The following is a 22,490-nucleotide window of genomic DNA, read 5'->3' as shown; positions in this document are numbered from 1 at the left end:
GCATATGCATTCATGTTTGTTGACTGATGTGGTTAAACACATGAAAAACTTAAACAAATCCTTATTTCCTGATGTATAGCCTTTGGACTATAATGTAACTTAAATAGAAAATTATCTTTAGAATTTTTTTCCCTCCAAAAGCATTTGATTTTAAAAATCCAATTTAAATCAAAAAAATCCGATTAAAATAAAAAAAATCTGATTTGTTTTACTTTTTTTTTTTAATCATTCATTTTTATCCACCCTGATTTGAACCCTAGTGTCCCAAGTCCTCATCCAAAACTCTAAACCACTACACCACACTGGCCGTCCTTTAGCCCACCTTTCCATACTGCACCTAGCACATGTTTGGCATGAAATAAATAAAAACAAGGATTTGTTTTTAACACTTTGCATCTTTTTTCCCCACCAGTTCATCCAAGACCACCTTCTCGGTTCACTGTGAGGAACGAAAGCCCAACTAATGTCACTTTGTCGTGGCACTTGGATGGCAATTTTAAGCAAATCAAGCTGCAGTGTCAGGTTGAAGTTATTTGCAGGGAGAAACAGGTAGGTGTTTTCTGGTTTGCCTTGTACATCAATGGCGTTTTATAATAACTGGGTTGTGGGGTTTTGTTGTTGTTTTTACAAATTTATAAGCTGCTTCGCAGCCTAACACAAGTGAAAGCAGTCTGCAGCAATGTGAAATGTGAGATAAAGTAGAAAGTCTAAAATCAATCAAAACCTAGAGGCCAGCCTGTTCCAGTGTTGCCTCTTACCGCTGGGTACCTATTGGCTGGGAAAGACCTGTGTAGGATCCATGCCCATGTAATAGCATTCATCATTTGCAGAAAGCCCACAATTGTGGGATTGAACGCTAGAGGGAAGACAGTTTACCACATTGCTGCATTATATAAGAAATAAGCCTATAAGCTTCATGGGTCCAGAATCTATTCTGAACTCGTCTTGCTGCAACCTCCCTCCCTCCCCTTTTTTGTTCAATCTAAAGCACGATGTATAGAAATGATAACTGCCTCAAGGTCCATAAATAGCAACACCCTAGTGGTCCCAGGCCCTAAGGAAGTTAGATTAGCTTCAACCAGAGCCAGGGCCTTTTCAACTCTGGCTCCGACCTGGTGGAACGCTCTGCCTCATGAGACCAGGGCCCTGCAGGACCTGATTTCTTTCAGCAGGGCCTGTAAGACAGAGTTGTTCCGCCTGGCCTTTGGCTTGGAGCCAATTTAATTCCCTCCCCCTCTTTCTTCTTTCTTTTTCCTTTCTCCTCCTGTGATGAGGCTGCATTTTAATATTTTAATGTTTCAATATTTTAATTGTTGTATTTTAATCTTGTTTTTAAGTTGTATTCATTCAACTTGTTTTTATTATTGCTTGTTAGCCATGAGCCCGGCCTTGGCTGGGGAGGGTGGGGTATAAATAATAATAATAATAATAATAATAATAATAATAATAATTATCATCATTATTATTTTATTATTACTTGTAGCAGTAATATTAATAGTGATTTATAGCAGCCCAGTACTTTCTGTCATAAAGAAATTTCATTTGTTTGTTTAAGAAGAAAAAGACCCTGAATGTGCTGCTGGATGGTGCAGAAAACTCCTTTTACACAACCTCCGTGAGCAAGTTGCGTCCCTACACAACATACACTTTCAAAGTTCGCTGCTCAGCTGCTCCACCCCTCTTCTGGAAGTGGAGCGACTGGGTCGAGAAAACGCAGCACACAACCCTGCAAGCCCGTAAGTTTATTGCATAATGGGAGAATCCATGGCCCTCCAGATGTTGCGGAAGTGACATGTCCCATCAGGGATGGAGAGAGCTGGAGTCCAACAACATCTGGATCCCTGGAGTAATGGAACATTCTGAAGTATAGGCTTCATCAGTTCTCTTAATGAGTCGGGAAAAGTGAGCAAGAAGCTTTGGGAAGACCGTTCAAAATCTATTCCTTAATGAAAACACACCTGGAATATACAAGTGTGAATTTTCAGATTACAAATATCTGCCCCCAGAGCTTCATTTTTTCTTCTTTTTTGTACATTTTATAGCTTATAAAATTCTGAGATTGAAACTATAGCTCCAGTGCAAACTAAAATTGCAAGCTATCTTCATCGGTCCGTTCTAAGAATTACAAAACTAACAGTTGCGTAATAAACTTACCGGAACCAATTAAAATGTTACAAAGCAGTGGGCAAGCCTTTGAGTTCATCATAACACTTTTTTTCTACATCCACCCTACAACCCCATGGGCAACTTTCCTCCAAAGGAAACCTCAAACAATTAGGGACTCTTACAAGTTGCTAAAAAACAAACAAACAGGGGTCTCTATGACATTTGGGGTGAAGAAAACCTGGGAGACACCAGCCTGACCGGGCACCATGACACAGTGTCCAGATTAGATGGCATTCTGCTCACACAAGGTTTGATACCCTTGGTTGAATCAACAAACATAGGTAGCATTAAAATCACAGATCATGCCCCAGTAGAAGTTACCCTTAAAATAGGAGAAGAAACACAAACCACCCCATCATGGTCCTTCAGTCCCATTCTAACCACAAATAAACAAATGGGAGAGAGTCTCACAAAAACTCTCAAACTACTTCAAAGAAAATGATATCGACAATATAACAACCCCCCCCCCCGCTATGGGATGCAATGAAAGTGGTCACCAGAGGAGCTTGCATAAAAGAGAAAACAATCCTTAAAAAACAAACCACCTCAAAAATTAGCAAAATAGAACAAGACATCATGGCCCTCTCATCATGCTACAAACAGGAGCTAAAAAAACTCCTTAAACTTATAGAACAAAAAAGGAGGGAACTAGACTCCCTAGAAATCAACAAAACAATGATCAACATTCTATACTCAAACCAACGCTTCTACGAGTGTGGAGGGAAAAACTCTAAATTATTAGCAAACAGGTGTAGGAAAAAATCACTCAAAACAAGAATACATTGCATCACCAAAAAAGACAGCAACTTAACATTCTCCCCCTCAGAGTTTTACCTCCAGCCTACACACCTCCCATTACCCACCTGAGGAGGAAATCAGAAAATTCCTAGCAGGACTGACCATGCCAGCCTTAACTGATGAGGAACAGGAATTCATGGACTGTCCTATCACCCCGGAGGAAATAGATACGATTCTCAAAAACCTGAAGCCACACAAAGCCCTAGGCCCAGACGGCTTTACAGCAGAATTCTATAAGAAATTCAAAGAAGCTCTGATGCCCTACGTGACCCGCCTTTTCAATGACATCATAAAAGGGGCCCCCATTCCTAAAATCTGGACCTCCTCCAATATAGTCTCCATCCCAAAACCACTCAAAGACAGCCTCAAAGTAGAATCATACCACCCAATCTAATTAATAAACCAAGACTACAAGATATTCACATTAATCTTGGCCAACTGCCTAAAAAATTTCCTACACAAGTTTATAGCCCCAGACCAGACTGACTTTGTCCCTGGTCACGATATAACAGACCCCACCAGGAAACTACTGAATCGGATAGAACACAGCAAGGCAACTATGCTCCCATTGGCAATTATGTCCCTAGACATCCTTAAAGCTTTTGATTGTTTAGAGTGGAAATACTTATTAGCAGTACTAACATGAAATTTGGTCCCAACTTCTTACAAACCCACAAACAAATATACTCCTGAGCTTCAGCAAAATGCAGGACTAACAGTATAGACTCTAATGCCATAGCAATCCAAAGAGGCACAAAACAAGGATGCCCACTGTCTCCCTTCCTATTTATCCTGGCTCTGGAACCTCTAGCAATCCAAATCTGAGCAGCCACAGACAAGGGAGTGGAAATAAAAGGCAGAACATATAAATTAGGGCTCTTTGCAGACGGCCTAATGGTCACAACACCAGACCCCATAAACACAGCAGCCTCCCTAATCAGGGAACTCAACCTGTTGAGTGTTGAGGCTATGTGCTTCAGCACCCCCCTTCATACCCAAAAGGAATTCACCAACATCACCAAGATAAAACTTTGCTGCACCATATTCAGATACCTAGGGGTACAAATAACCAACAAATTATACCTCCACAACTACAACCCCTTGTGACGACAAATCAACGAAGACTTGAGGAAATGGAACAACACTGCAACTTCACACTCTGACACAATAGCCATGCTCAAAATGATCACCCTCCCAATCTGGATTCCCCCAGCCCAACTTCGCAAATGGCAGAAAAAATTACTCATTTATCTTTTCACACAAAAAAACGAGAATAAGTCCCAAATACCTGCACTTCCCCTCTTCAGAAGGAGGATGGGGAATCCACAACATAAAAGCATCCTACATCACTAACCAAGTACGTCACATAATCCCGTAAATCCTAGAAGACGAGACGGAAAAATGGGTACACCTGGAGAGAGACACAATTGAAAATACCCGCACCTCTGCATACCCATTTCTCCCAAACTAAGGAAAATCCCCACAACACATCACACAGACCATGCTTAAAGCATGGAAAGAAGAAGTAGGTAAACTGTCCCCAACCCCATTCCCACTATTTCCCCGGCACACCACCCACTATTTCACCATGCAGCACAAAACTTCCAGATAAAACCAGGCGAGCCAAAGGCTTATACTGCCCAGCAGACTTCTAAAAAAAAATAAAAAACCCATATCAACGCAAAAAATACAAGACAAACTAGGGGACATCCAAATGTCCTGGCTAACACACCACCAATTACATGCCCTCTTAACAAAATCCATTAGTAAAATCAGCAGCAACTAGGCCCTTGACAACCTTTGAAAACCTAACAACAAAGGGACATGGCAAAGGGATGGTATCCACAAGATACAAAATACTACTCCAAAATCCCACAAATCCCCTCGACACAGTCAAAAAAACAATGGGGGAATGTCAATAGGCTATGAGATTAACCCCACCCAATAGACTAGAATGTGGTCTAAAACTCCCTTTAAATCCGTATCGGCGAAAAGAAAAGAACTCACTCTGAAACTCACAGGTGGTACCTAACACTATGGAAACTAATGCTAATATGTCCAGGAACCTCACCAAAATGGTGGAGAGGATGCACCTCCACAGGCACATACCTCCACATGTGGTGGGAATGTCCTAAAATCCAACTCTTCTGGACATCAATCATACAATAAATATGCAAGATAACTAAGCAAAGTATTAGAAGTCACCCCAGAACTAAGGGAAGATGGCCCTACTAAGCATCTTCCAAAGTAATAATGCCCACTCACATCATAAAGAGCTCATAACCCAGCTACTCTCAGCAGCCAGAAGCATCATAGCCAGACACTGGAGAGACCTGTCAGAAGTTAGCATGGACCAATGGTATCAAATAGTATGGGAAACATCCTTATTAGGAAAAACTAACCAATAAACTGAAACTGACACGGGGAGAAATAGAAGAAGACGCCTTCACCCCGGTATGGTTCCCCTTTATCACATACATAGCCCAACAAGACAACGAGGACCCGCCAATAGCATTCAAATCAATATGGCTAAACTGGTCCAAAAACACACACACACTCCACTCACACACAAAAACAAATTTTATTTAAGCCAGGGGTCAGCAAACTTTTTCAGCAGGGGGCCGGTCCACTGTCCCTCAGACCTTGTTGGCGGCCAGACTATATTTTGGGAAAAAATAAATGAACAAATTCCTATGCCCCACAAATAACCCAGAGATGCATTTTAAATAAAAGCACACATTCTGCTCATGTAAAAACACCAGACAGGCCCCACAAATAACCCAGAGGTGCATTTTAAATAAAAACACACATTCTACTCGTGTAAAAAAACACTGATTCCCAGACCATTCGTGTGCTGGATTTAGAAGGCGATTGGACCGACTCCAGCCCCCGGGCCTTAGTTTGCCTACCCATGACTTAAGCCAATCAAAGACAACCAACCACACCCTAGAGCTAGGCCACCCACAACCTCTCTCACCACCAAAGAATTACAAGTGAATCGTAAAGAAAACCCACACAAGTGATGCTGACACAAAACCCCACACATACACTAAGTAGAAGAATAGAAGCATTGCCACCCCACCCCACTCACAATTCCCCCTCCCCCTCTTCCCCCTTTTCTTCCTAACCTAACATTGTGAAGGGGAAAAAACCCACTTTAAAAAATATATAGCCATAACTCTTTTTTCCAGTTTGGATGAGGAGGGGAGGAGAGGTTTTTTGCCTTGATGAAAAAGCCCCACTCTGCACTTTATAATAATTATAAGAGTCGATAAGACATTGTGCAGGCTTGGATAGGTTTTGGGATAAAGAAGTATCAGCTGTTTGAGATGTTTCTTCAATGTAAGAGTGCTGGAAATTGTGAGTCTTCTTCTTAAGCAGCTGTCTCTCTTGGTCATTGTTACAATTTGGCAATTCTGCATACGTCAGCTGATAGCAATGAATATTTTCGTGAGTATAATCGAAACTCTCCTCTTCCAGCTCCAACGAGAAGTCTAGATCTCTGGAGAGAGAGAAGTCTTGATGGTGAGACTGTAAACCTCTTTTGGAAGGTATGTGTTCGGCTGCTGTTGCTTTTAATTTGTCCTTAAATTACTGGCTCCCAGACAATACTGCTTGTTGCTTGCAAACTTTGCTCCTTCTGAGCCAATTCACACAACTCATTTTGCAGTGCAATATTGGCCATAAGGTGAACTTTCTCCTCCCAGTCACACGAAAAATGGTTTTGTAAAAAACAACAACCCACAATCCACGTGGTAAGATGGAAAGTTATGGTATCATTATTGCTACATTTATAGTACTGAAATTTTGTTATCTGTATGCTCTTGCAATTGTTATATGCTGCTGTTTTTATTATTGCTGATGTTATGAAATAATTCTCGCAGTTGTTGATTTTTGAGTTGAATTGTTGCTTTGAGCCTAGGTCTTTTGTGTGTGGACACACAAATATAGTGTTGGTGGTGGTGATCCCTGAGGGGGAAGCATCATCTTGTGATAATGCATACCTTTGGGAAAGTGGTGGGATGTCTTCCTCAAGAGCAGCTTTATTCTACTCTTGTTTTGTGAACTGTCTGACAGCTTTGGATAATAATTTAGTACAGGACCAACCGTCTTGCTTGCCCCTTTTCTGTGTATTTATTTAGCCCAGGAGTGGGGAACCTGTGGCCTTCTAGATGCTGTTGGGGACTACAAATCCCATGATCCCTGTCTGTTGGCCATGCTGGAAGGCCATCCCCCACCCCAATACAGCACGCTTACTCATGTACACAGTTCCAATCACAGCATTGCCTGGAGTGTTTTGCCTTCTGCCTTACTTCTGGTTGGGTGGCCAACCTGTGACCTTGCAGGTCTTAGACTACAGCTCCCATCATCCTTTAACCTTGGCCCTTCTGGCTGGGGCTTCTGGGGATTGGGAGCCCAACAGTATGTGTCCAGCATTTTGAGGTCCGCAGGCGACACACGCTGCTGCAGTACTTCCACTTTTATTGGATTTGACAGATTATGTGCAAAACAAAGTTTTACTCCCTCTCGCCCAACGATCTGCCACACTTTTGCATGACCAAGAAAGCGTCTCCTGAGAGAGACTATGCAGGCAAAATGGGCAGACTTGATTCTCAAGCTTTGGCAAGTTTGTGGTTGCCACTTGTGGTGGCATTTCTAAGTGTGCCCCTTTTAGCTACTCCCATATCAGTTAATGCCAACTCGCCCTGTGGGGAAAAGTTAAGCAAGGCATTCTCTTAACCTGTAGGAGATAGAGTGACCAAGTTTGGAAATTACCTGCTCTTGCCTTCCATATAGCACATGAAAATAGCACCACCTTATATTGCTTCCATCCCTAGCAAATGTCTGAGCATACTGCCTGGGAGCCAGCCGTAGGACTCAGGAGAGCCAGTGTGGTGTAGTGGTTAAGAGCGGTAGTCTCGTAATCTGGTGAACCGGGTTCGCGTCTCCACTCCTCCACATGCAGCTGCTGGGTGACCTTGGGCTAGTCACACTTCTCTGAAGTCTCTCAGCCCCACTCACCTCACAGAGTGTTTGTTGTGAGGGAGGAAGGGAAAGGAGAATGTTAGCCGCTTTGAGACTCCTTCGGGTAGTGATAAAGCGGGATATCAAATCCAAACTCTCTCTCTCTGGATAAATGCCCTCTTGGTCATGTCTCCTTGCTATTGTATTTGGAGAAGGGTCGTAGATCAGTGTTAGAGCATCTGCTTTCCATGCAGAAGGTCCAAATTCAATCTCTGACATCTCCAGGGCATGCCTCCTGTCTGAAACCCTGGAAAGCCTCTGCGAAGTCAGTGCAGACAAAACTGAGCTGAATGGACCAATGGTCTGGCTCTGTAGGAGGCAGCTTCCTATGAGCCTTTCTTTGATGGCCAGTTTGCTAGAAATATATAAATGGGTTGCCCAGCAGTCAGCGGGTAAACTGCAACGTGGCCCAGCTTATAGGGTTGTTTTAAGTACCTTTCTGAAAGTGGCTTTGTGACAGCACGCTTTTCTTGCATACTTCCTTTTCTATTTCCCTTGAACCTGCTATCTCTCTCTTTCTTTTTACAACAGCCACTACCCGTTTCCGACACAAATGGGTTGATAGAGGCTTACGAAGTGTCTTGGTCCCTACCAGAGGGCTCCACTTACAACAAGTCGGTTTCTGCACCTGCCAGCAACACCTCAATAAAGCTTGGGGGAAATGATTGTGCATTCTCGGTGGTGGCAAAAAACAAGGCTGGCCACTCTCCTCCTTCTCAGATAAACAGTGCAGATATTCCAGTCAGTAAGTATGAGATAAAACTCTTTGTCAATTGTGGTTTCTATCTGTATACCCCATTTTTTTGGGGGGGGGAATGCATGAAATGTGTGTACTTTGTGTACCTATCTCCTAATACAGTGGGACCTCGGGTTACATATGCTTCAGGTTACATATGCTTCAGGCTACAGACTCCGCTAACCCAGAAATAGTACCTTGGGTTAAGAACTTTGCTTCAGGATGAGAACAGAAATCGTGCTCCGGCGGCGCAGCGGCAGCAGGAGGCCCCATTAGCTAACGTGGTGCTTCAGGTTAAGAACAGTTTCAGGTTAAGAACAGACCTCTGGAACGAATTAAGTACTTAACCTGAGGTACCACTGTATACTGTTAGATTCTGATGGATTGTTGAATGATGCTTTGTTTGATATAAATTGTTTTAAAGTTATTGTGACTTTTTGTATTGGATCAAACTGCTACTGTTTCATCTTTTTATTGTGTTTTAATATGTGTTGGAAGCCGCCAATTGGGATGGGGTAATACGCCGGAGAATATGTGGTTGAAATTTATACGTACGCCCTTAGGCCCCATCTGAACTATACATTTAAAGCAATGAAGAAGCCTGGGAACTGTAGTTTAAGGATGCTACGCTGCTGGGAGCTCCCACCAGTCCCTTTCCAGAACTACAATTCCCAGAGTGGTTTTTAACAGTCAATTCTGAAATTTGCAGCTTCATGAGGGAAATAGTGGTCTCCAAACAACTTTCAGCATTCTTGAACTACAGTTCCCAGGAGTCTTTGGGAAAAGCCATGGCTGTTTAAAGTGGTATAATACTGCTTTAAATTTATAGGGCAGGTGGGGCCTTAGTTGTATTTGTTTATTGGTTCTAGGGTAGGGCTGAAAAGGTTTGGAATTGCTGGTATAACTGAGTATGATCCAAGATACACAGTCTTCATGCTGTTCAAGATTTCAGGGTTACTTTTTTTGTTGTTCACACTCATTGGCTGAACAAGTTGATGCAACTTTTATGGAGTTATGTAAGCACTCTTGGTGAGTAATACAGACTTGTAGGCTGCTCCAGGTCATGCACTTCTGTGGCTCTGACTGAAGCGAGCAGCTGGCAGCTCTTACGCCTCCTCAGACTCTTCTTAGAAAATAACTTTTTGAATGACTGGATGCCTTGCTTTGCGTTACCCGCAGCACAACTCAGTTCTGAGGCATTGTGAGTCACAGATTGTAGTCATGGAGGGTGACTCACCCGGAAAGCAGCACGAGGAATAATAAGCAGGTCCTTTCAGCCTGGGCTCCGTTACATTCTGCAAATACTTTGGATGCCTGGAAGAGATAATAGTGTATTTGTGTGTTCCTCACCTTGGAAAAGGATATTGTAGAGTTGGAAAAGGTTCAGAAAAGGGCAGCCAAAATTATCAGGGCAGGGGGTGGAACAACCCCCTCTGAGGGGGGAAAATGCAGCATTTGGGAGTCAAGAAAGAGGTGGCATGATAGAGGTTTATAAAATTATGTATAGCATGTAGAAAGTTAATAGAGATTTTGTATTTATTTTTTTTACTATAAAAATCTAGTTGTGTTTAGAATAATCATGTGCGTAATATAAAAAATACAAACTGAGACATTAAGAAAATCCAAAGGGAAAATATGAAGAACAGAGGATCTGATGGAACGGATTATTAAAAACGCATGAGGCAAACAGTCTTTTAAAAAAGTCTTTAAAAAAAAGAATAACACTTTTTAAGGTAGATAAGGACAAGATGAAATTATACAATTGAATATAAATATAGATGGGAAACGGCTATGTATAGTGAATACTTATCTACTTTTAAAATTTTTCACTTATGATCCTTTTCTTTTACTACTTTATTTTTTCTTTGTTCTTTTTTTCTTTTTTCTGATATCTTTCATTTCACTCCTTTATTGTGAATAGCATTTTATAGAGGTATAAATAACTGTAAATATGAGAAGAGGCAAAGTATTCTCTAATTTTTTTCCTTGGTTAGAGATACACATAGGAGACATACAGCTCCAGGTTGATCTGCCAGTTGATGCTAGATCTGGCACACCTGCGTAAAGAAAGCCAGGGATCCAGGCCGCAGAAATCATTTCAGTGCAGGCTCTTACATTCATCACCCTCTGATATTGCAGTGGGTTGCAGATGGCAACATTCCAATCGTAGGCCATTATTATGAGGAAGGTGAAATTGTTTGCTTCAGGTGTGTTTCCTCCTCCTCGTTCCATACATTTGGGGAGTTTCTCTCCTTGGGAGATTTCTTAGCTTCCACCTGGAATTGTGCACCTGCAATAGGCAGTTTGTTGCCAAAGTAAAACATTTATTCATTGCATTTCTCACTCAGCAGTATTTCTCCTCTGCTGCCCCCCCCCCTTTCTCTGTAGCAAGCCAGCTCAGTTCTATATTTGGTACTTGATGCTGTTCCAAGTTGAGCAGCTCGTGACTTGGCAGTCGTTCACTACTAGCCCAAGCCATATGGGGAGAAAATGTAATTATACAGTTAATGTAACCCGGAGGTGTTTTTCATGGAAGATCTATTGATTTCGTTGGACCTGATTTCCGTTTCATGCACTTATATTGTGAGAGCCACGGTCCAGTTCATCCAGGCTGATTTGTCATGCTGATTTGGAGAACCTGATTTTATGCTGCTGTATCCCATTGAACTTCTCACAGAACTTAATCCAATTATCAGCAGGTCCTCCAATGTAAACAGATTTTAGATAGACATGTATTACCAGTCTAGTGTGCTCTTAAGACTCAAAAACAGTGTATTGCTTATCTCTCACACACTCGCTTACACCGTCACTCAAAGATCAATACGATATTCTGATAAGATTTTATTAGATATTTTGTGAGGAAAGATAAAACTTAAGTTTCTAAGATGTGCAGGCATGCAAAACTGAGGCTCCTGGTCAAGTCAATCAGCCCGTTGACCGAGATTTCTGCTCCAAACTGAACAGCAAAGCTTAGACTGAGATTACAGAGATCCCAGGAGCTGGTCTCTCTTAAATTCTGGTTGTCTTCAAGAGGGCATGGATGCTGCACCTCCCATTACTGCCAGATGTGTCCAGCTTTCCTTCTGTGGTTGTCTAAAAAGACAAAAGGGACTCATTGGTAGTGGCACCCACCCTGTGGAACAGCCTCCCATCAGTTGCCAAGGAGATAAATAACTATACAACTTTTAGCAGACATTTGAAGGGCAGCCCTGTATAGGGAAGTTTTTAACGTTTTATTATGATTTATATTTGTTGGAAGCTGCCCAGAGTGGCTGGGGCAACCCAATCAAGATGGGCAGGGTACAAATAATAATAATAATAATAATAATAATAATAATAATAATAATAATAATAATAATTAATAGGTTAACTGGGAGAAGGAAATAAATAATCTTTATGAGGAAGGATGAATGAAGTTGGGAGGACCCGAATTAAGCATTGTTTGGATTTGTTTCTCTTTAACGAGAACAGTTAGACCAATTAGGTTCTTTTGCATTTTTATATGTGTAGTTTTATTGCACGCGTCTTTGAACAAATGGGGGGAAATTGGGAAGGCATTATGAAATGCATTAAGAAGGCCCCAGGGACTAACCTTTGACATTATCAATGTTGCAGGCGATGCCCCAACAGAGATCGGAGTTGCCAAAGGAGATGGCGTTTACGTCGCTTGGGAGCTTGACCCCAACGTCACCTGTGGCTATACTGTGAGGTGGCGTCAGGGGCCTGAGCCCAGTGCTGCTGTGAATTGGGAAACGTTTCCATCAGGCGTGTCAGATGCTGTGATCAAATCTGGTAGGAAATAAACTGCTTAACATTTGTTTCTGCAAAGGACAGTGCTTGCATGTGAAAGTGAGAATCACCATGATTTAGGGACAGGGCCATAGCTGCCAACCGTCCCTTATTTGGCAGGAAACTCCCTTATCCCAGCGCCGTGTCCCGCTGCTGTCCCTTATTGATGATGTCCCTTAAATTTCCTGGGTTTCAAAGGAAGCAGCTCCTCTCCCTCCCTCCCTGCCGGCCAGGGAGGAGGGAGGCTCCAACTGTGTTGCTTGGCTGCATTGCTCACCCAATAAGGAGTCTAAGAACGACTGGGGGGTGGAGCTTGCATACCTTGTGCCAATCAAATTGGCCGCGTTGCCTGGGGTCTCGCCTTTTCTCAGCGCTTCCCAGCAGAGAGGTGATGGTGGTTTTCCTTGCTGCATCCCCTTTGCCGGGTTGCTGCGCTGTGGGAACCACCGCTTGAGGCTTTGTTTGGCTGCTGGCTGGGCTTTCTGCCTTTGGCTCGGAGCGACTCAGAAGTTGAATATACCTGTGCCCGGAAAATCCCTTATTTTGGCTGCTGATCCCTTATTTTCGAGGCTGCTGGTCCCTTATTTTCAAATTTGTAAGTTGACAGCTATGGACAGGGCATGTGTTTGGGACTCTGCTGTTTTTGAGCAGGAGAGTTTGCATTTCAAGCTGCCATAGCTAGAGCTTCTTCCTGACCACCCCCCTCCATGATTTTCTGTCTTATTTTCTGTCTTACCCTTTTAATGGTAGCTCGCTTGTAAAGTTTGGGTACTTATCCACATTTGTCTCAGGAGAGCACTTTTGTTCTCCAAATGGAGTTTATTCCTTGGCTGCAAGGAATAAACTCCTTTATTTCTTTTCTTTTAAAATTTGCTTATTTATGTAAAATATTGATAAACCATGCTTTCATGTAAAAATATCAGCATATGGTATGCAATCAAAGAAACACGGTAAAAAGAAATTAAAAATGCCAGATGTATCTGTAGAATCTGGTTGGCAAAAGCATATTAGGTTTGAAAGCCCTGTCTGAGCAGTACAGTTTTTAGAAGAGATGTAGAAATGATTAGGGATGATTCCTGCCAAACTTCTGGAGGCAAGCAGTTCCACAGAACAGGGCCTGCCACACCTTGTTTAAAGCTTGAGATCTCTGGTTGGTTTAAACTCAAGCAATCCAGGATCAATCTAATCATAGTTCAAATTTGGGGACGGACGCACTCTGGTTTGTTTAAATATCACAGGCAATTCTGTGGAACTTGAATGCAGAAGTCAAAGCTGCCACTCTCCTTGTGACTGCTATGGAGGCTGAGGTTGGGTGTGTGCAAGTCTCATGCATGTAATTCTAAAAACTGTGGTTTGGCTTTGCATTTGCAAATGGTCTGTGTGTCTTTAGAGCTGCTTCTGAACTTTAGTGTGTTGTTGGTGGAGATCTTAAGAGCCTGTATCTGAAGGTCAAGGTCAGTTTGTAAATAAGTGTTTTATCATCATGCTGCCATGCATTCACCTGAGCCTTGCTTCTTAGGCTTTAGGTGAGTGAAATTGGTATTATGATGGTGATGGATACCCAGGCATTAAATAAATGACACATTGGGTAGAGTTGGCCAGCCAGGAAATATTGGAGTCACTTAAAGGCTTGTTGCATAGAAGTGGATATTGATCATATTATATTTATTACAACTGCCCCAAGGTTGGAATCTTTGAGAGCATGAATCGTGATAGAATGAAGAATATGATGAGTTGGGATTTACCTTTGAATCCCTTGGTGGAAAATCACTTTATTGAGAAACGGATACATTTTGCAATGTATCAAAACATTAAAGTCGTAGTAGAGTTGTTGCAAATAAATTATAATTTACTTGCTAGTGCCTGATAATATAAATAATACAAGAAGGAACTCTCAGATTTGATTTGGGGAAACTGAGACACATTATTTTCATGGTTTTAACAGTTGAATTGTGGCCAGATGTAGCTGTAAAGGAGCAACTCCCTTCTTGTAAAGGATTGAATTTCTCTATTTCTTCTCAGAATGTAGTGTACTGTAAAATAAGATATTTAATGATTATTTTGTCCCGCAGATCTCTTTCAGCCAGGAATCAGATACAGATTTTCTGTCCATGGCTGCAAAGACAATGGATATCAGCTACTGAAGTATATAAATGGCTACACACAAGAGCTGCGTAAGTGCCTTTAATTTTGCTAAAGGTTATTCAGATGCAAGAGAAAATATGTTAATACTTCTAGGGGCTTATTGAACCAAAAGAAAAGAGGGAAATAGGGACAGACTGAAAGTACATTATCTTTGCCAATTATATTAGGAAGGTTCATAGCCTTGTTTTGGATCAAGACCAACAAGGTGAGTTAGTCAATTGTGTAAATATATCCTAAGGTGAGTTGCACCAGCAGGATTGCAACTGTCAATATTAGTCTCTCTCCATTTCTAATCCCCCCCCCGAGTCTTAAATTTCTGTACCCTTTCACATTTCTGCAACAATTTGCATTACACAAACTTAACAAAAATCTGTACACATTTCTGTTAACCAGCTCCTTTCTTCAATCCTTTCTTCTGGATTGCATTCCTGTTCCCTTTCTTACTTACATGATAGATTCTCCTGCTGAAGATGGTTCCCTGGCATATCTTCCTATCTAGAGCACAAGTAGGAAGAGTGCTGTTGCACCCCAGGTCCTACTTTCAGTCTTCCCATTGGCATCTGGTTAGCCACTGGGAGAACAAGATGCTGGATAACATGGACCTGTAGTTTGATCTAGCAGTCTTGCATTTACGTCGGGGTAGCCAGTGTCATGGCCTCCAGGAGTTGGACTACAGCTCTCGTCAGCCCCAGCCTGGATGGCCAGTGATGAGGGAAGATGGTCAAGGGGCTGTCAGGAATGCAGGCTCATCCTCAGGTCAGGAAAAGGACTCGAGACACAAAAATGGAATCAGTTTTTATTCACAAAAGTAAAAACACAACAGAGATCACCAAGGCTAATCTGCCCTAGTTGAAGATGTTGCTGGGACTGACATCTGGCCCCTCCTTTCCTTTCCAGTAGTATCTCTCTCTCTCTCTCTGACTTCTCCTCCCAAGCAGACATAAACTATGGCAAGATGGAGGAATCCCCTCTGGGCCTGTCTGGCTTGTTCCTCAGCAGCATGCAAGGCTCTCTGTGATCTGAGTGTCAGTGGAGGTGGAGAGCTAGCTGGAGGACTGCCCAGCTGTTGGGCAACTGAAGCAGCATGACCCTAGATACCTAGCCTGGAACGGGTTTCTTCTTCTGATCCCCTGTGTTCACTCAAACCTCCTGCTTCTGTCACATCTGATCCAAACACAGTAAATTTTGCTTAGTAAATGAATAAATGCTTAAGCCAAGAAAGAACTTAGCATATGAAGTTGCATGTTTCTAAATACCGTATTTTTCGCTCTATAACACGAACCCGACCATAACACGCACGTAGTTTTTAGAGGAGGAAAATCCGTAGGCATGCCACCCGTAGGCATTCCATCCATAACACGCACAGGCATTTCCCCTTAATTTCTAGGAGGAAAAAAGTGAGTGTTATGGTGCAAAAAATACAGTATATCAAAACCATGAGAGAGAATTTACTGAAGACGCCCGAGACTCTTCATGGGCGAAACAGGTGACAAACGCTGGCACCCTGTCTAACTCTTGTGCGTAACATCGCCAACACTTCGTTTGATCAAACTTATCCGCGTTGATATCTAACCCTTGAGCGCAACATCACCGACACTTCGTTTGATCAAACTTACCTTTGTTGATGTCTACAGGAGCCTGGCTAAAGGAACTTTAAAGACTGAATCTTCCTTTTGGATACAATTTGAATGAGTTTTCTGTTTGTGGCTTCAGTAGTAGATCTTGTACATAGCTCTCTCAATTTTGGGATTATTAATATAAGATTTAGAATGTAGAATGGTTTGGTAGTGTTTTGTGTGCCGCTTATGTGCTGCTTACTTTATACTGGTCTGTAACATCCCAGTTTGTTCTTTCTGCAGACTGGTCCTCAGTGTCCCACCACCACTGTCCTGGGTCGGAGTCACCTTCCTCTGTGCCATCCCTTGGGTGGGTGGGTAGGAGTTCTTGGGCTGGCGTCTCAACACCACTCAATGTCATCCACCCAGTCCCTGACATAGAGGTTGTAGACCCCTAGGTTCAACAAAGCCTCTACAGTAATGTTTGCATGTAACATATCTTTTTGTCAAAACACACCTATCTCGGGTTTGTTTAAAAAAAAATTCCCTTCCTTCTTGCTTTCCATCTAGAACCTAGCGCTGCACCAGTTTTCAAAGTGGAGCGTGCCACTTCAGATTCCATCGTCATAAGATGGGAGAACATGTCTGTCGAAGATTGCCGGGGCTTTTTAAAAGGTTATCTGCTTCACTTTGGGAAAGGTGACGAAAGCACCACAAAGCCGAAAGCTTTTGAGCCAGGTAAATGATGCGTTTTTGACTGTCTCTCACCACTGGCCAAATGCGCTTCGTTAGAAATCTCATCTCAGGCAAGGCAGCAAAGTTCATTGGCAAAATAAGGAGGCAGAAAAATGTTCTGATGCTATGGTGTGACATTAGCTAGTGAATATTTTCTTGTGCTAACCCAGGTTTGCAATTACACCCGAAACTACTTTCCTGTCTTAATCCTAGCTTGTTGTGGTATGTTGCACTCAACTACAGAGTTAATAGAAAATAAAACCTGCTGGTCTCACTGTCATTTTCCCCAGAACTTGCTCTCTGGTCTCATTCTGCCCGGAAACAGCCACCTCCCCCCACCCCAAACTTCCCACTCACTGATAATCTTGTCTGCCTGCATAGCTCAGTAGCAGCCTTGCAACGGGAATAATATTTAAAGGGACCTTAGGACAGCTTAATTGCATCTTTCCAGGAATACTTGTTGAAAGCACAGCTTTGCTCTCGGCAACATGCCCCTCCCCCGCCAACTGACACAATAGCGCAGAGACCTTGAAAAGATGTGCACAATACCGATCTTTGACCTTCACACTTTAAGTCATTTTATGTTACTGGGAAAGTCACTTTCTTGGCTCAGCCGTCTTTAACACCTTGCTGACCAAAATGTGACCCTGGAACTTGGTGTGGGGTGGAGGGTTCAAACATAGCCATTAGGGCTAGGATCCACTGAAAGCTATAAAGGTAAAGGGACCTGACCATTAGGTCCAGTCATGGCCGACTCTGGGTTGCGGCGCTCATCTCACTTTATTGGCCAAGGGAGCCAGCGTACAGCTTCCGGGTCATGTGGCCAGCATGACTAAGCCGCTTCTGGCAAACCAGAGCAGCGCACGGAAACGCCGTTTACCTTCCCGCTAGAGTGGTACCTATTTATCTACTTGCACTTTGATGTGCTTTCGAACTGCTAGGTTGGCAGGAGCAGGGACCGAGCAATGGGAGCTCACCCCATCGCGGGGATTCAAACCGCCAACATTCTGATCAGCAAGTCCTAGGCTCTGTGGTTTAACCCACAGCGCCACACGCATCACTTTTTACTGAAAGCTATAGTCTCCATTAATTTGCCGAATCCTCTTTTAAAACCACACTGCGTTGGTCATCATGACTACCTCTTGCGAGAGCAGATTACATTTTTTAAAGAATGCAATCTTTGTGTGTGAAGAAGTGCTCTCTATTGTCTGTCCTGAATCTTCCAACATTCAGATTTTTGAGTTCTATGGGACTCTAGCCACACAATGGCCAACACCACTTGAAAAGGCAACTCAGTTGGGAGTGTGTTGCTGATGCCCTGAATACTTGATCGATGATCGTCCCCAATTATTCCCACCAATGCGATAAATGAAGCATCTCTGGTGTGCAAGTACAGAAAAGCAACCACATCCATCCCAGCTCCTGTAGAACAGGATGTGCCTGGGAACAAGAAAGGGCCACCTTTGGGATTCTTTTAGCCCTGCCCTTGATAGCTGCTTTGTGACTGGGTGTCTTATGGGAAATAAACTTATTTCTGTTTTGGAAAATACAGCTGGGAGGAATCATTCCCTGCAGAGCTAGATAACAGCAGCTTGACAGCACATTTCAAGGTCAACCTATTTTGCACAGGAAGTGTCTGGTGATGGGTTCTTTTTTTGAGGGGGGGTTATTTTCCTGTTAGTATTTATTCCCTCTGTCATTTTCCATTGGTAGAAGTGCTCAGAACTCCTCCTGAATCTGGATGCACAGCAGCACCCAACTAATTCTTTAACATGCAGCCTAGGACCCACGTACCTACGGGACCGCCTCTCCTGGTACGCCCTGCGGAGGACCTTAAGGTCCACAAATGACAACACCTTGGAGGTCCCAAGTCGCAAGGTGGTTAGATTAGTCTCAACTAGGGCCAGGGCCTTTTCAGTACTGGCCCCGACTTGGTGGAATGCTCTGTCAGAAGAGACTAGGGCCCTGCAGGACTTGACATCTTTCCGCAGGGCTTGCAAGGCAGAGCTGTTCTGCCTGGCCTTTGGTTTGGACTCAGTCTGACCCTTATGTCTTCCCTCCCCTTACGGTTTTGATTTATGGGCTACTTTTAAAATGAGGCTGCTTTTTAAATTGCATTTTAACCTGTATTTTAAATTGGGGTTTTGCCTTCCCCCCATTATGTTTCCATTGTAATTTTACTGGTGTTAGCTGCCCTGAGCCTGGCTTTGGCTGGGGAGGGCGGGATATATATATATATATATATATATATATATATATATATATATATATATAAAAAAAATATTATTATTTACTTAGAATTTTCTAGGGGGAAACCTTCAAGTATTGCAAAGCACAGCCACAGTCAGTGGTCTTTGCCAATCTATCCTCAAAGTCAATTATGGTTGCCTAACACAACAATGGGGCTTTGTCTTGCTGCCCTTTTACAAGAAGGGGTATCTAACCTCTGAATGGAAGGTAGAGTAAGTTTGGCTTTAAACTATACAGCTCGCAGCAAAAGGAGTGCAGGAAAGGGCTTTGTTTGTGGCAGGCGGAACACCCAAAGCAGCCTAATGAAGTCTGAGCATGCTCAGTGGCCATGGATGTGGAGTTTGGGGTTTTTAAAGGGGGGGGAATAGAATGGAATATTGTGAAAAGGGGCAAGATAGTAGTATTTTAATAAATATATATGTGAGGTGATAGGACTGGATTGCCTTTTAATCTATATGCATTTACTCCCTTCCCCTTTGAAAGTTCATTTGACAAAACAGCATGTGTGAATCTGCTCTGTGATAACTGGTGCTTTTCTTAAAATTCTCCCCCACCCTAATTCTTCTTTTCTTTCCCCCCTAACACCAGGCCACTCAGAGACCTACATGAATATTACTGACTTAAAGCAAAACACCTTAAAAATATCAAGCCTTCAAGGGAAAACAAACTACCACCTGAACTTAAGAGCCTACACAGCTGGTGGAATTGGACCACCAAGCAGCTTGTCTGTGGTTACAAAGGAGAATTGTAAGTTTTTTGGGGTGAAGGAGGGTGTATTTTGTTGGGGGTCTTTTTAGCGGGGGAGGGTTGTTTTGGGGTGGCGTATTTAATTCTCGCCGGATAATGGCGCAATGCACAATGAACACCTCTCAAATTCCTGAATAACCCTCAAAGGTGGTGGTGTTCAGGCACCATTGGTGTAGATGACACTTTGCAGGATTTCAGAAGCAAATGTTGGGTGGGTTCCTGCCCCATGGACCTTACTGAATTTATGGTCAGTGAGGGAGGGTGGGTAGAGATCAGAGTGTTCATATGATTGGCTGCAGCATATGGGGGGTGAAGATTAAGCCAAAATTCTGCAGAACAGGTGGTTCTTGAGGGTTTTTAAGGTGGTGTACAAAAAATCACCACCACATGCACAATAAATTTGCAATTCAGAATAGAATGACAGGTGCTTGGACAAAGGCAAACATGTTTAAAAGAAACTGGTAATAGCAAAGGTCTTGCAACCCTGACTCCGGGGTCGCCCACACTGCTGCTTCTCTCATGCTTTCAAGGTAAAGGTCTGAGCAATTTTACCTTTGCCCCACCAACATTCCCCTGGAAAATTTGTTCTTTAGTGCTAAATCAGAACAAACAGCAATCCGTGGGAAACCCAGTGGCTGTTCGTTCCGATTTAGCTCTATGCCATGGGTTTTCCAGGGGGAAATCAGCAGGGCAAATGGATGTGGGGCTGAGCCTTGAGAATAATGCAGTAGTTCAATGTGGGTTTGTTTTTAGTGCACAGGCAGCAGGAGCAAAATTGTGCAGTTTCCCATCAATCTCTTCTATTTCCAATAAGCAATGTCTAATGGGAGACCAGCCATTTCCTGGAAGCCTGCTTTACTAAATTACAAGACACCCACCATCGGAAGCCTGTAACTTGATCCTGGGTCACTAAGAACCACTGCTAGTTACTTGAATTATTTCTGCTTTGCTAGTCCCCTCCACCCCAAGTGCAGTCCATGAAAGCTTCTGCTGTATATATTTTTAAAAAATTATTTCAGGTGCAGCAGGACTGTTAGTTGATTGTATTAGCTTTTCTCTCTCTTAATTTTTCAGCTGTGGGATTAATCATTGCCATCCTTGTCCCAGTAATTATTGTTATTGTGTTGGGAGTGGTGACCAGCATCCTTTGCTACAGGAAGAGAGAATGGTAACTTTATTTTTTTGTGATCACATCTTTTTAATTGTAAGCTTTGTATCTGTTTTTAATGTTGTAATTCTAAATGGCTTGTGACCTGCCCTGGGCCCTTAGAGTGAAGAGTGGGTAATGTGTTAAAATAACAATAACAACAATAATAATTAATATTTGGTATTCAGCAAACTTTATTTTCTTGTCAAACAAGGATAGGCCACAGTTCTGCTTTTTTGTTTGGGTGATGCTATCTGTTCTACACTATTAATAAACCTCAAATTTTGGGGGAGTGAGTTTCAAATTAAAGGTTCTTTTTTTAATAAGTGGAATATTAGTCTGTAAACGGCCCTGTGATCTGTTAGCCCTTAATGCTAAACTGCTATACCAGGGGTGGAGGACATTTTTAGCCAAAGGGCCTCAATCCAGGGGTGTTCTTTCAGTGATGTACAGAACAAGAGGGAAAAATAATAATAATGATTGAGGCAAAAGGCCAATTGAGGGACACGGTCTATAGAGAAGGGTGCAGAATCCACATCCTACTCTGAAGTAAATTAGGAAAATGTAAGGGGATGTGTGGCTCTCAACACATATTGAAGCCTATATTTGTGGGAGCAGAGGAAATTCCTTACGTGTAACTAAATTATGTGCTGGATTTTTTTCTATTTCCTTCTGAAATGTGTTGGATGCTATGGCATAAAAAAGCCAAGATGCTGCTTGAATATGACCCACACAATACTGTAGAACAGGGCTGTAAAACCTCTGGCTTGTACAGCAAATGCGGACCTCCATGTTCTTGACTGGCCGTGCTCTGATAATGATGATTCCTCTTGCTTGCCTTGATTTGTGCAGTGTGTGTGTGTGTGTGTGTGTGTGAATCTCTGATTTCAGCAAGATTAGAATATAGCCTGTTGTACAAAAGGCAGGTGCCCTGACTCTTCCCCTTTTTGCTTCTATGCCCCAGCCCCATACTAACATACAGCCCCCAGAATGTTTACCCTGTGGGAATGTGGCCCTCAAGCTGAAAAGCATACCCTCCCCCAGCAGCTTCTCGGCGATTCCTGACATTAATATCTGTGTTCCTCTTTCCAAAGGATTAAAGAAACCTTCTATCCTGACATTCCAAACCCAGAAAACTGCAAAGCTTTAGAGTTCCCGAAGGATCCAGAGGTAACTTTACACATTTTGCCATTGACTCATTAGATTCATAGAATTGTTGAGTTGGAAGGGAACCCGAAAGTCATCTAGTCCTAGCTCCCTGCGCTGCAGGAATCTCAACTCAAGCGTCCATGACCGTTGGGTCATCCAACCTCTGCTTAAAAACCTCCAAGGAAGGAAAGTCCACCACCTTCTGAGGGAGTCTATCCCCACCTGGAAAAGACGGGTCCAGTTATAA

General features: G+C 42.8%; 1 protein-coding gene across 1 annotated transcript in view; it reads left to right on the top strand.

Annotated features, from left to right (window-relative positions):
- The window catches only part of LIFR (LIF receptor subunit alpha), an 84,646-nt gene that overhangs the window by 54,371 nt on the left and 7,785 nt on the right, over positions 1-22,490 (top strand). Inside the window, exons 10-19 of the mRNA XM_053409078.1 lie at positions 413-549; positions 1,556-1,736; positions 6,445-6,515; positions 8,521-8,734; positions 12,341-12,517; positions 14,587-14,688; positions 16,786-16,953; positions 19,789-19,947; positions 21,022-21,115; positions 22,189-22,264. Of these exons, the coding sequence (XP_053265053.1) occupies positions 413-549; positions 1,556-1,736; positions 6,445-6,515; positions 8,521-8,734; positions 12,341-12,517; positions 14,587-14,688; positions 16,786-16,953; positions 19,789-19,947; positions 21,022-21,115; positions 22,189-22,264 (1,379 nt within the window). The remainder of the gene's footprint in view (positions 1-412; positions 550-1,555; positions 1,737-6,444; positions 6,516-8,520; positions 8,735-12,340; positions 12,518-14,586; positions 14,689-16,785; positions 16,954-19,788; positions 19,948-21,021; positions 21,116-22,188; positions 22,265-22,490) is intronic.

Source organism: Podarcis raffonei, chromosome 11 (genome assembly GCF_027172205.1).
Source record: "Podarcis raffonei isolate rPodRaf1 chromosome 11, rPodRaf1.pri, whole genome shotgun sequence".
NCBI classification, from domain to species: domain Eukaryota; kingdom Metazoa; phylum Chordata; class Lepidosauria; order Squamata; family Lacertidae; genus Podarcis; species Podarcis raffonei.
The sequence above is the reverse complement of the archived record's forward strand: the minus strand, read 5'-3'. Positions and strand labels throughout refer to the sequence as shown.